The 14,748-nt window shown below is 35.6% G+C and overlaps 1 protein-coding gene across 1 annotated transcript; it reads left to right on the forward strand.

Annotated features, from left to right (window-relative positions):
• Positions 1-1,096: 1,096 nt before the first annotated feature.
• Positions 1,097-13,571, forward strand: trpc6b (transient receptor potential cation channel, subfamily C, member 6b). Its single transcript, XM_028464969.1, has 13 exons — positions 1,097-1,146; positions 1,392-1,439; positions 3,340-4,105; positions 4,181-4,366; positions 5,298-5,462; positions 6,690-6,906; positions 7,826-8,053; positions 8,131-8,395; positions 9,468-9,663; positions 10,602-10,808; positions 11,784-11,840; positions 11,953-12,028; positions 13,447-13,571. Exons 2-13 carry the CDS (start codon positions 1,393-1,395, stop codon positions 13,569-13,571), a joined length of 2,535 nt encoding a protein of 844 aa, XP_028320770.1. The 5' UTR covers positions 1,097-1,146; position 1,392.
• Positions 13,572-14,748: the final 1,177 nt, after the last annotated feature.

Consider the following 14,748-nt stretch of genomic DNA (forward strand, 5'->3'; position numbering starts at 1 on the left):
AGGGCCATAATTTAAACAAAACTGTCCCAAATATGGTTCAACATAACTAGCCCATATTTGCAGCATCATATGTGGGCCAATCTATTGTGTACGGGCTAGAAGAATGCCAAAAGTGCCCCACATTGTAATATGTGGCCCACATCCGAATGCTATCTGGGCTAGTTTACTGTATGACAGGGTGGTGGTTGTATATGTACAGTGTAATCCTTCTCCATAAAATGGCCCCTCGCTTAAGAGGATTGAGTTAAATCTGCTTTTTCACTGATTGTCCATAAAGTGGAGGCGAGGGTCACCTGTCCTGCATAAGCACACGTTCACATGCTCAGCTATATTTGGAGTTAGCATTTTATTAAAAGGATCAAATCATTTTTTAGGAAAGTAATACGGTTGATTTAAAAATAAATAAATGTTCAATAGTATCCCAAAACCAAAACTAAATTCTAGCAGAGGTGACAAATAACGAAGTACAAATACTTTTAATAATAATGTTTTTTTTGGCAACTTTTTACTTTTATTTCTTACTTTTTCAAACAAATATCATTACTTTATTTATTTATTTATTTATTTTTTGTTAGGGGTAATATATTTAATTTATTTCTATGTTCCAGTATTCTGCAAGTTTTTAAGAATGTTAAACTCAAAGCTGCTCTGGGTTTTATTGAGCTTTTGAACTAATTTTTTTTTTTTTTTTTTTGACACATTTTATTTACTAATTGTATTTATTATGAGTGCTAAATTCTCTGGTGTTCAAAGGTAACAGATTTAATTTATTTCCATGTACCAGTATTAAAAAGAAAAGATATGGAATTTGCTGGTTTAAAAACCCTGCCTTAAGGGACATTTGATTTACTTTTTGACTTTTTTACTTAAAATATATTTAGTAGTGTGTACTTTTTAACTTTAACTCAAGTAAGGGAGCAACTTCAATAATTTTACTTATACCAGAGGCATTTTATGTTCAAATATCTATACTTTTACTCGAGTACTAAAGACTAGTACTTTAGCCACCTCTGAATTCTAGTGTGAGGTTATGCCAGTGAGAATCCGCCTATTGGGCGTCATCAGGCTGCTGTAGGGATGGGATGGGCAGAGCAGCATGAACATGCAGTTAGGACACGACCTACAAAATCCTCCCTCTGTGTGAAGGTAAGCACAAATTTTTTTATTTTATTTTTATTTATTTAAAGTTGTATATATTTGTTTTGCATTTTCTCACTCAATAATGTCCATGTTTTACATCTGGTGGTAGATATTGTGCTCAAGTGTTTATCAGAACAAGTTAAATTATGTTTTTTTACTGAAGAGAACAATGTAGCATGAATAGATACATAATTTGCTTGTGATGAGCATCTTTTCGTCCACATCTCGTCTCGTGCAAGTTTCTTTTTCAGGATGGAACGCTGGGGCAGAACCAAATCAAGACTTTCTGTCAAATCCAGGTAAGCACTTTTTTATTCACCCACCAACAGGAATTTTCTCTTGTGCAAATGTTAAACCCAGATTTTCCCTTTCATCCATCTCTGACTGAACAGATTCTGACGTAAAGTAGGTGACGTGTGACTGTAAACCTTAAGTAATGCTCGCAGTAATCATGTTGCCAGTAAAATCTAGTTAACTGTAACTAACTGAATCGAGGGGCATTTTCTCTGTCATTAGTGTGCATCATCTATGCAGAAGCTCTCGGCATAATCAGGTTATTGAAATGTGATTATTGAATAAAAAGTTGATTAGTCAGTGGAACAAGGTAGCATTATTCCACAATTAATCACAGTGCTGTAGTTAATGCCTGATAGAGAAAAAAACCAAAGTGTTTCCACAGTTAGTAGTTGGTCTAAGGCCGCCATGGCAAATGTGCGGCTCTCAACCCAAAAGTAAATGCACAAATTGGTTCCATAAACACACAAAATGACGACTAAAATACACATAATGAGAGTAAAATATTTAAAATAACGAAAATCCACTAAAGGAGAGTAAAATATACAAAATGATTGCAAAAACACACAAAACACAAAAAGGGAAGAACAAACATACAAATAAAACACTCAACATGATTATTTAGAAAACCACTTAAGGAAAAAACAAAAAGAATACACAAAATGAGATGAAAATGGCAACAAAAACATTCCAAATTATTCCAAAAATACACAAAACAACAAAAAACACAAAATAAGAGAAAGAATATATACAAATGAAAATAAAAAAAAAACACAGTATAAGAGAAGAACATGTACAAAATGACAGCAAAATACACATAATGAGAGCAAAAGACACAAAATGACAATAAATAATACAGAAAATGAAAATAAAATATACAAAACAACAAAAATTACACAAAATGAGAAGAAAATGACAACAAAAATGCACTAAACTAAAAGAACAGAAAATAAGAGAAGACAATATACAAAAGGAAAACAAAAATAGACGAAAATGACAACAATAACTATCAATATAAGTCCAAAAACAGAGAAAAGGACACAAAAATACAAAATGAGAAAAAAAAAAAATATACAAATGACAACAAATATGCACTCAAAATAACAAAAATATTGGACAACAAACATCTATCTATCTATCTATCTATCTATCTATCTATCTATCTATCTATCTATCTATCTATCTATCTATCTATTCATCTCTAGTCTAAAGTGTAAAACTCAGGTGAAGCTCTGTGAGACCAAAGGGTGGCAGATGGTCGAGCAGTGTTGGGTGTGAAACATGTGGTGAAAGTTATAACTCACCTGAGACCACCTGTGCGTTACCTGCTGCTGCCTGGTCACACCTTCTATTGTGGGAATCAAAGGTGGAGCTGATCAATCTTGGAAAGAGAATACAAATATCATTCATTGGAGGCTCGAAATGATCAGTCAGACCAGCTAAAACTGGAGCCGATACTATTTATTCAATAAAAGCCTCAGAAGACATGGATGTAATGAAGAAAGTGGATAAACGACAGAATAAACATGCGGACATTCACACGGACACCTCGGTAAACAGAGCAGGCTTCTTGTTATTGTCGAGCTGCTAAAACTACAATAAAAATAAAAGTGAAAGCAGTTTTCATGTGGTCTTCTATGTTGGAGCCCACAATAAAAGGTTTGTTACGCCATCTTTGCTTTTAATGCATCTTCCACATGGAACCATTGGGTTTGATCTGCTGATCTGCTGATACTGGCAGGTGACTGTAATTGTCCATCTGTGTGCTGCCATAAATGTTGCATCTGTCTTGTCATTCTAGTGGAAAAGGCAGGGTATGACTGTAAACTGATTTGCCCTTCGGGAACCAATAAAGTCGTCTGAATCTGAATCTGGTGTTGATCTGAGACATGTTTTCCTTTGCAGAAGCAGAGAGGGCAAAGCCATGCTTCCACAACACACCCTGGCCAAACATCGAAGACAAACCAAGCGAGAACGGGGCAGCCTGTTTCATGTCCGCTCGTCCTCCAGCCTTTCTGTGGCGGAGGAGGTACTCTTAGAGGCTGCGGAATATGGCAACATTCCTGAAGTGAGGCGAATGCTGGAGGAGCTGCCAGAACTCAACGTCAACTGTGTAAACTACATGGGGCAGAATGCTTTGCAATTGGCCGTGGCCAACGAACATCAGGAGGTTGCAAAGCTTCTCCTGAAGAGGAAGGATCTGGCTCGGATTGGAGATGCTTTGCTTTTAGCCATCAGTAAAGGTTACATCCGTATTGTTGAGGCTATTCTAAGTCACGAGGCTCTAGAAGACAGTCAGATGTTGTCGAACTGTCCTAATCAGACGGACACACATGATGACTTTTTTTCTTACGATGAGGATGGCACACGCTTCTGTCACGACATCACTCCCATCATCCTGGCGTCCCAGTGTCAGGAGTACGACATCGTGCATGTGCTTCTTCTGAAAGGCGCAACCATTGAGCGGCCACATGACTACTTTTGCCAATGTAGGATCTGCGGAGAACGTAGGCAGAACGACGCTTTCAGCCATTCCCAGTCCCGCATCAACGCATACAGAGGTCTGGCAAGTCCAGCATACCTATGTCTGTCCAATGAGGACCCTGTGATGGCAGCACTGGAGCTGAGCAATGAGTTGGCAGTTCTAGCAAACACTGAGAAAGAATTCAAGGTAAGGTAGATGATTTCACGTAAAATCTTGTGACTATCTGGAATAAATCTTTGTTCGGTGTTATTTTTGCTGCAGAATGATTACAAGAAGTTGTCCATGCAATGTAAGGACTTTGTCGTGGGACTCTTGGATTTGTGTCGAAACACAGAAGAGGTGGAGGCAATACTAAACGGGGACACGGAAGTCTGCCACACCGCTGAAACCATGAGCAACCTAAACCTGATAAGGTTAAAACTTGCCATAAAATACGAACTCAAAAAGGTGAGAAGTTTGTACGAAGCTACAAAAACTAGAGCCGACTAAGGTCGATTATAGCTCAACGAATAGGCTGATGTATGGTTTCTCAGTCGATATATCGGCAGATACATCAGCTTTTTTAGTAACACATGACGTTTCATACATAAAGCTGATATTACACTGTCAGTGTCTGTCATTAACATGAATAAGGCTGTCAATAATGATACGTGATTACAGAATCTCTCCTGGTCAGTTCTGGTCAAACTGCCCTAAGCAGGCCAGATACTATCGCACTGATAACACTTACCAAGGTCTTTTCCCAGAAACTCTGTCATTGTTATGCTTAGCATTATCAGCAGCATACAAGAACTTTGAGAGCACGGAAGAGCTACAGATTCATTGGACACACACTGAAAACTTTGAATCCCAGACCGCTTTGCCCCAAAAACCCTTTGACCAAATAAACCCTGTGTCCGCATTTGACCTTTAACTCTTCAACTTGACTTCGTCTCATTTCATTCAAAACCCCCCACAACAATTAACTGTTGTTTGCTAAATTAGGACACCTTTGGAGCTATGTTGGCATTTTTGGGTTAGGTGGAGGGATCTAGTGGGGTAAGGGTTAAGGTTAGGATTTGGGGTTAGGTTTGTGGTTATTTTCTCTTCATGAAACCATCTGAACGATTCTGGAGTCATTGAGTTTGGTATGAGGAGTCAGGGTAACGAAAGGTTGGGTAACGGACGACACTTAATGACACCTTATTTATGCTAATTACAGGTGTCATGTCATAATAATGACAGCGTAATTTCAGCCTTTATGTCTAAAACTTCAAGTATTACTGCTTTTTCTTAACAACCAATATCAATATCGGCATAACCTCTACTGTGCTTGTTGTGTGCTGTGTTCATGCTTTTGTTTCTCGACTAAACAAAATCTGTATGTGTGTGTGAGCAGTTTGTGGCCCATCCAAACTGCCAACAGCGACTTCTCTCCATCTGGTACGAGAACCTATCCGGGCTGCGTCAGCAATCTACAGCTTTTCAAGTTCTTCTGGTCCTTGGTGTTGCATTTGGGTTGCCTTTCCTGGCCTGTGTTTGCTGGATAGCACCGTCCAGTCGGGTGAGTTTTAATAATAAAACTTAAAAAACTGAGTTTGTTGCCTATATGGACTGGTGGAATTACAAAACCACCTGGTTACCATTTTGACTTCTGTCCATGACTAAGAGAACTAAAAAATGGAGTTAGAAACCATGTGGATGTTATAGTGAGAGACATACCACCCATTTGATTGCAGTGGCCAGAGGCACAAAATGTTAAATTGCCACTAAATGGTGTTGAAAGCGCCACAATTTTCCCCCATACACAGTATTTTTGAAAAAATTATCAATTCCAGCAGAAAAACTAAAAAAGGAAAGATCAATGTTTAAGATGCAGACTGCAATGTTGGAAAAATAGCACAATTCGAGCTAGCAAGACCTCCTCTAAGGCAAATCCAAGAGCGCTCCGAAACAAACAAAAACAATGACTCTAGAATACGCCAGTTTAAAATGTCTAGATCGGATCAAACAGGTGAATTCTAGAGCGATTTGAAACTCTCTGAAGTCGACAGAAACAATCAAAGTCTTGAGCAATTGACCTATTGTTGAACGCCTCTTCTTGAGGTTTCTGTTTCTAAATCTAAAAAAGTCTCTACTCCAGTTAACTGCACCGAGGCTGTTTGAAGCGGATCAGAAGTTGCGCTGTGAACGCAAACCGAGGCAAACGAAGGTGATAAAATTATCACCTGACCTCCAGAGATTGGTCAGAGTTTTTTCTAGCTGCTACAGAAGTCTGAAAACATAAGATATTGACTACTCTCAGGATTGAAAAACCCAGAATAACAAAAAGTCTTTCTGATCAGGATTGTGAACTTCGCCTTTAAGCTGCACCATCATAGCTTAGCCTTAGCCTGAGCGACACATGTGAAAAAAACATTTATTGTGATTCTTTTGGTCACAAACTGTAAGAAAATAGGTGACATCCATGTTAAAAGCAACCTGTTACGCAATAATGAAGAAGACTCATAGTATGGTGGTCTGCTTCAGATAAAAAGCCCAAAACACATTTAAGTTGCAGTCGCTAACAATGTTAATGTTTATTATCCTAAACCTAAACTGCTGCCATTCGTAAGCTATGGCCCAATGACATTGACATTGTGGTTTTGCAAATTGAATTGTGGTCTCATAAACCTACCCTAGAACATCCTAATATGTGTAATTCCCTGATCCTCCAATGGCAGAAGCAGATGAAAATTGTTTATGTTGTAAAATCTCGCTGTAAACCGTCTCTGACCTTTTCTCTCTGCAGATAGGCAAACTGATGTGTGGCCCTTTCCTGAAGTTTGTGGCCCACGCGGCTTCCTTCATCTCGTTTCTCTGTCTGCTGGTCTTGAACGCAGCGGACCGCTTTGAGGGAACGTCGCTGTTACCCAACATGACGGCTCACGATTACCCCTCACAGCTTTTTCGCATGAAAACCACATCCCTCACCTGGATGGAAATACTCATCATGTCCTGGGTCATAGGTCATTAGTACAACTCTGCTTTTTCTTTCATTCATATTTCTGCACTGTTTAGGTTTATGCTGCTAATTTTATTATAACCCCACCAGGTTCACAGAATCACAAAACATGAAGAAATCATGAAACTAACAAATTCTATACAGTTAAAATTATATAGAATAATGTTTGATTTAATTTGATTTGATTTATATTGATCATGTAAATGGAAACTTAAAAACAGTTTAAAATGAAATAAAATAAATTCAAGAAATAAAACAGTACCTATTTTTTTTAGTTAATGCATTTGAAAGGCTACAAAAAGTAACTTGAATTTGATAACATATGATCATGTGCTAATTGCTAATTTCTTGCCACACATAAAGCATGCATAACTAACCAGCACATTGGCGGTTAAATGAATCTGTTCCCACACAATTAAAATCTCTATTTCCTTCTAGAATAGTGTTTTTGTTGGTTTAATTATCTTACCAAGGATTTAAAACTTAAGGTTAGCCACAGGTGCAGGAAAGTTTGATGATCTGTAGATGTTGAAGGAGGTGAAGTAGGAAGGTGCTGAGTCATTGCACAATGGGATTTATTTTAGGTTAAATTGTTATATTTTGATTTTATTTTTCATTAATAATTAATAGCCTCTTTAAAAAAAAAAAATCTAAATGATTTATTTCAATAGTTTTTTTTTTTTTTTTTTTTAAAGCTATAGGGAGCCATTGCAAAAGAGTGAAAGAGCAATGCACGATATTCTGTTTTAGGAGAATATCATGCATTACAATTTTTCCCCATAAACAGGTGGCATAGCAAAGTAATTGAAATGTCAAAATTCATTACACAAAATGTTTCAGAATGCCAGACTTTAGCTCCTGAAATGGAAATAGCTTTATGATATGAACTAAACTCTCATCTACATTCATTTTATTCCTAACAGGGAAAATCCTGGAGGAGTGTAAAGATATTTGGTCACAGGACATTAGGGAATACCTCTCTGAACCTTGGAATCTTCTCGACTTCAGTATTTTGTCCATATTCGTGACGTCTTTCATTGCCAGACTGATGGCTTTTTGGCACGCATATTCGGCCCAGTGTTTCATTGACAAGCACCAAACTGACCTAGCCAACACCAGTCTGCCACTGGAGATACAATATTTCCAGTTGGGTAAGTGTGCAAAAAAGATGGTTCTGTACATCTAGTAGGAGTAACAGTTCCCTCACACTCTATTTCTCTGTTTCCAGCTCGTATCCATTGGATGCCCTCCGATCCACAGCTCATCTCTGAAGGCCTTTACGCGATCGCGGTTGTGTTGAGTTTTTCCCGCATCGCGTACATCCTTCCCGCCAACGAGCGCTTCGGGCCTTTACAGATCTCTTTGGGACGATCGGTCAAGGACATTTTTAAATTCATGGTGATATTCATCACGGTTTTTGTGGCTTTCATGGTGGGAATGTTCAACCTGTACTCGTACTACCTCGGAGCCAAGCACAACAGCGCTTTCACCACGTACGTTTACTTTGAATGTGGGTTTGTATCAGTTCAATTATCCATGTTCAATTACAACTCCATTCTGATTATTGTGAGCAGCATTTTTTCCCAATTACAATTATTTTTTATCCTCAGAAAGTCAATTCAAATATCTACCATCTAATTTATTTTCTATCTATTGGTTATTAAGCTTCCAAATCAATTAAAATGTAGGTTTTAATATTTTTGGTGTGGGTGACTGAGCCTTTATTTGTGTAAAATGTGGGAAAGTTTGATATGAAAGACATTTTAATAATTGCTAACTACATGTATAGAACTATAACATGGTTCCCCAGTTTTGCGTTAGATTCTAATTGACAATTTTTTTTGAATTCCCATGCCACTTATATCTATGAAGTAAATTATCAAAACTCAATTACAGTTTAACAATGATTATGTTACCAGGATATTTTTTCAATTACAATTACAAATATAATTACGCCATTATTGTAATTAATTCTCAATGACACCATAATTATAAATAACTTGTGCGTGTATCACAAACATGGGCAACTAAAATGACAGCAAAAAATACACAAAATTACAACAAAAACAGAAATTAACAGATAAACAAGAACAACACAAATACTTAATAGGACAACAAAATAGACGAAAGGAGAAAAAAAATGCACAATGGGAGAACAGAAATACATAAAAGAACAACAAAAAAAACATATAAATAAAAGGAGAAATACACGAAAATGATAAAATGTGGGAAAGCTTTATATGAAACAAATTTGAATAATTGTTAACTACATATGTGTAAAACTGTACATAGAACTGTAACATGGTTCCCCAGTTTTGAGTTAATTTATAATTGACAATTTTTATAGAATTCCCATGCCAAATACAATTACAAAGTCAATTACTTAAATTCAATTTAGCTACGATTACAACAGATTTTTTCAATTACAATGGCGTAAATATGATTTCGCCATGATTGTAATTCATTCTCAATTACGCGATTACAATTATAATTGAACCCAACCCTGGTTTGAATATTCCAATACGATAGAAACTCTTGGGTTAACGTTTAGTTTCTGTTTTTCAGGATTGAGGAGAGCTTTAAAACACTGTTTTGGGCTATTTTTGGACTCTCAGAAGTCAAATCAGTGGTGATCGACATTAACCACAAGTTCATTGAGAATATCGGCTACGTCCTGTACGGAGTGTACAACGTCATCATGGTGATTGTCTTACTGAACATGCTCATCGCCATGTTTAACAACTCCTTCCAGGAAATTGAGGTAAGATCCAAGAATCCTTCATTAAAATCAACCAACCTGGAACAACCATAGAAATTAACTTCTGTATCTCTGTCAGGGTTGGGGTACATATTTACATATTTCAGTTCCAATTACAATTTCAATTATCCATGTTCAATTACAACTCAACTATGATTACAGTGACCAGCATTTTTTTTCCCAATTGCAATTATTTTTCATCCTCAGAAAGTAAATTATAATTACGTTCCCAATTACTAAAGTTCAATTACAATTAATCATAATTACTGAGCCTGAAATAAATAACATAATCAAAGCTCATACATTCACTAAACACACACATTCACACAGGGGATTTAAGCTTTCTCTTGTGTTAGCTTTCTGTTAGCATCTCTTATGATAACGAGTCCTAAATCAGCTGTAAAAATACACTAAAAACAAATATCTATCATCTAATTTCTACTTTTTTTTAACTTTTTCAACCCATTTCAACCTTATTGCTGATGTTCAGCTATTTCTAGGTTAATGCTTAGCTAATGCTAGGTTAGTGGCGTGCTAATGCTAGGCTATTGCTAGGTTAGTGCAAATGCTGGGTTAATGGTATTGCTAAGCTAATGCTAGGCTAATGTTAGCTAATATGAATGCTAGCTAAATATAATGCTAATGTTAGCTAATATTAATGCTAGCTAATACTAATGCAAATTCAAATCAATGTTAATGCTAGGTTAATGCTAATGCGAGGTTAATGCCTATTGCTAGGCTAATGCTAGCTAAATCTAATGGGGACTAATGCTAATGCTGAGCTAAATGCATTGCGACGTGGGCCAGCACCTTCATCCTCACTTGCATTTGATTTCTTGAGGAAATGCAAATATTCTAGTTGTAATTAATTATCAATTACGTTAATTACAATTATAATTGACCCCAACCCTGGTCTCTATATACTCTTTACGTCCCTGCAGGACGACTCTGATGTGGAGTGGAAATTTGCAAGAGCCAAGCTGTGGTTCTCTTACTTTGAGCAAGGCAGCGCTCTGCCCGTGCCCTTCAACCTCATACCCAGTCCCGGGTGTGTGGGCGCCCTCCTGCAGGGGGTACGGGGGTTCCTCTGGGACACGCCTGCAGGAGAAAAGAAAGGAAAGTCAAAGGAGGAAATGGAGCTGAATAATGTGAGATGATAAAGACTATGACATTATTTACAGCATCATCAGCAGTTTATTATTTATAAGAAAAGTATGGCGTTAATTCCAGAAAGTTCATTTTGTCTTCTTCTTGGTTTCATTTATTCAGACAACTTTTTATTTAGGAAATCTACTTTGATCTCCTGACATGTTTTGAGTGTCAACTGCCAGTCTTCTTCAGAGGTGTCTGCTGATCGCTTTGAGGTGTGCTTGACTTCTGCATTGTAATTCTAGCAAGTTTGTTTTGTCTTATTTTTGAATAAAATAATATATTCTTCAAAATTAACTTGCTGGAATTACTATGCGGAAGTCAAGGATACATGAAAGAAATCAGCAGATGCCTCTGAATAAGACTGGCAGTTGACAGTCGAAAAATGTCAAGAGAAGTAAAATTCCCTGATAAAAATAAATTGTCTGAATAAATTAAACCATACCATTAAATTCATTTGTTTTATTTTTTTTTTGTTATGCTAAAGTTGTGAAATCTATGGTATCAGGGCAAAATCTAGCTATCTAATTTTTTTTTTTTTTTTTTTTTTACGTACTCCAAAATGATTAAAAACAGTAAGACAATAATTACTCCAAATGAAGAAAACAATATGTGGAAAAACTTAGATTTTTTAAAGAGTCACACATTGTAGTGGGTGCTCAATTAACCTCATATTTGTATTTACTATTAATTAATTATTCATTTAAATTAAACGTATTTTTTAAAAAGGCAAACATGTTGATTTACACAATATTAGACAGATAGTTGTAAAATGTGTGATGTGAAAAATTAAAGGATGTATGTTTTTTAAATAATATTACACTTTTGAAATTACAAATACTGATGTACTGTATTTCATTTATATATATATATATATATTTGTCGTACAGCGCCCTCTTGTGTCACATATATAGATATCAGCCTATATAGACTTCTCTTTTTTCCTTTTTTTGTGTTTTTTTTTTTATTTCCAGTTTAAAGAGCAGGAGGATCTCAGTGCAGAAGCATCCCTCCATCCAACCCATTACCAGGTAAATCCACTAATATTGAGCTAATATTTGACAAGAAATCATTCCTTTACTGCAATGTTGAAAAAATAAAAGACAAGTTTAAAACATGAAGATACTTATATTTCTATTCCAGAGGATAATGAACTCTCTGGTTAAGAGATACATCATCAAAGCACAGAGCGATAGAGACCATGATGATGTGCATGAAGGTGAGTAATACTTTAATAATACACATTAGGGCTGGGCGATATTGAGCAAAATTTTTATTTTGATATTTTTTTTTCTCAAAAAGGCGATTTACAATATAAATCTCGATAATTTTAATTCAAAAACAGTTTTACCAGAAAAACAATTCAGGGTTAAATTTGCTGATGCAAAATGCCATACAGGCTATAATAACATCACGGTGCTTTAAGTAAAACAAATAATAATAATTTGTGCGTGTATCACAAACCATAGTGGCCCCAAAAGTAAATACACAAAATGACAGCAAAAAACCCCATAAAAAACTGCTACAAAAACACAAATTAACAGAGAAATACAAAAAAGAAGAACACAAATAATTAATAGGACAACAACATACACAAAAGGAGAACAAAATGCACAATGGGACAACAAAAATACACAAAAGAACAACAAAAATACACAAAAAATGTACAAATAAATGGAGAAATACATTAAAAAAAAATCCAAGAACAACATAGACTAAATACCAAAAAATACACAAAAAAAACAACAAACGGAATAATGTGCCCCATTCACATATTGGTATGTGTCAATGAAAACAACTTTAATAGAAATTGCCGAAAAAAAGGCCCTTTTGGCCTCTAATCAAATTATGTGAGGCATAATCGTAATTTGCGTTGAATACCCTTTGAAACAATATATCACACAATAATGTTCCCATAAACTTGGAAATTACTGGAAATGAGGGGTGGGTCCCGGGGCCCCATTTTTAAAAAGGCTCTCTGAGCGTCTCATATATTCATTCATAGATTCATAAAAAACTTCTTTTTGATCTAGCAAGAACTAGCGATGGAGAAGTCATTTGAAAAATGGGCCCCCTGGCGCCCCTGTGACACGTACGGGGTAATGGGCCCCATTTATATATTGGTATGTGCCAATGATTTGGTACCACCAACTGTCGTCATATTTGACTCTCAAATAAATGAGAAATTGACTTTCGTTTTTTTCTTTTTTTGGGCCCCTTGGGGCCCTCCTGGGCCTCAAATCGACTTGATTCGTTCACGAATAACAGAGGAGTAGTGATTTCAACTAGTGTACACAACAACAACAACAACAAGTAGAACACCAACACCAAAGTGAGTAGCGTTTTGAGTCCAGTAGCCCGGCCTAAAAATACACAATGCAATGCAATGCACAATACACAACAAACAGCTGCACAATATGTTCCACTTTTGGCTTTTTCTACTAGTGAACAACAGCTCATTCTGAGAAGTAGTGAAAGCAGCAACTCCTAAAAACCAGTATTTTAATACAAAATAAGTTACAAAATCAAAATATATCGATATAGGCGATATTGTAATTTTCTATATCGCCAAAATAGAGAAGTTGATGTACTTTCCTCTTCATGAAACTCTTCTTCTTCTTCTTTTCTTCCATGCAGGTGAACTGAGGGAAATCAAACAGGACATCTCCAGTCTCCGCTACGAGCTTCTGGAAAGAGGAAACTGTGAACTGAAAACACTTAAGGACATCATCCAACACCTGAAACATTCTACGGACGCATAATTAGACACAGAGAGTTTAGCTTTTGGAAATTATGGCAAAAAAAAATAAATATAACGATGAAATATAATTAGATATGTCTAAGAAGAATTAGTAGATATTCTGAACTGAATGTATAGCAGCGTTACCATGAATAAGGATATTTCTTTGTTGTTGTTTTTTTAAAGTGTTACGTGTGAACTTGTGCCAATGGTTTTGTGTATTTTTGTCATTTGAAACTCAAACACTGTTTCCCTCCATCATGTGAAATGAGTTTAAATATCAGTGACTGACATTCCAACCAATTGCACTTCCCAGTTGTTAGCTTGTATTGATGCCTCTGAGGAAGACTGACAGTTGGCAGCTGAAACCCAACAGAAAATCAAATTTACTAAAAATAAAAGTTGTCCGAATAAATGAAACCTTAACATATTATAGTATTGATGCCTGTTTCATACAATATCTTAAAAGAGCATTTATTTATGTATTTATTTCAATGTTAATTATATAAAATCTTAGACATTTAGATTATAAAATGTCCTGTTTGTATATTATTTGGACTATAATGTTTTACAATGAAACTAAGACGTAAAAATGGTGTAAGGCGAGCTAAATATATCAAACAAAGGAAAAATATACTATTACTGCTTTATTATGGTGAATAATAATGTTTTTGATGATAAATCTAGACGTTATCTATTCAATCTAAATGTTATATCTAAATGCCACAGGTGAAACTAAATATTTAGCCAATATGCAATTTCACCAGAAGTACCAAAAGCTCATCTGTGACATTTAAAATTTAGATTTAGATGTAACATTTCAATTTAGATGTAACATTTAGATTTAGATTTATCATTTATATATAACATTTATATTTTACATTTAAGATTTACATTCAACATTTAGATATAACATGTAGCTATAACATATAGAGTTAGATTTCATATTTAACATTTAGATTCAGATTTAACATTGACATTATATTTTTACGAGAAAAGTAAATATCACATATTTCACAAACATTGTTGGAAATCTGGTCAAAAATAACATAAAAAATGTTTGTAAACAGCCCATTTTCAAATTAAACATTATACTTTAAGAAAGAAAACAGACACATTCAGTATTAATGGAATGTACAGTATATGAAATTGTATTTTCACTTTTTAGCCTCCTCCCACTAGGGGGCGCTAAATACAGC

Source organism: Gouania willdenowi, chromosome 13, assembly GCF_900634775.1.
Source record: "Gouania willdenowi chromosome 13, fGouWil2.1, whole genome shotgun sequence".
Classification (NCBI taxonomy): Eukaryota; Metazoa; Chordata; class Actinopteri; order Blenniiformes; family Gobiesocidae; genus Gouania; species Gouania willdenowi.

Bases quoted from the DNA above. Each gene is read 5' to 3' on its own strand.
- trpc6b (XM_028464969.1), top strand. From the start codon at position 1,393: ATGGAACGCTGGGGCAGAACCAAATCAAGACTTTCTGTCAAATCCAG. The intron at 4,106-4,180 runs GTAAGGTAGATG...TTTTTGCTGCAG, and splicing joins ACACTGAGAAAGAATTCAAG to AATGATTACAAGAAGTTGTC. The intron at 5,463-6,689 runs GTGAGTTTTAAT...TTCTCTCTGCAG, and splicing joins GGATAGCACCGTCCAGTCGG to ATAGGCAAACTGATGTGTGG.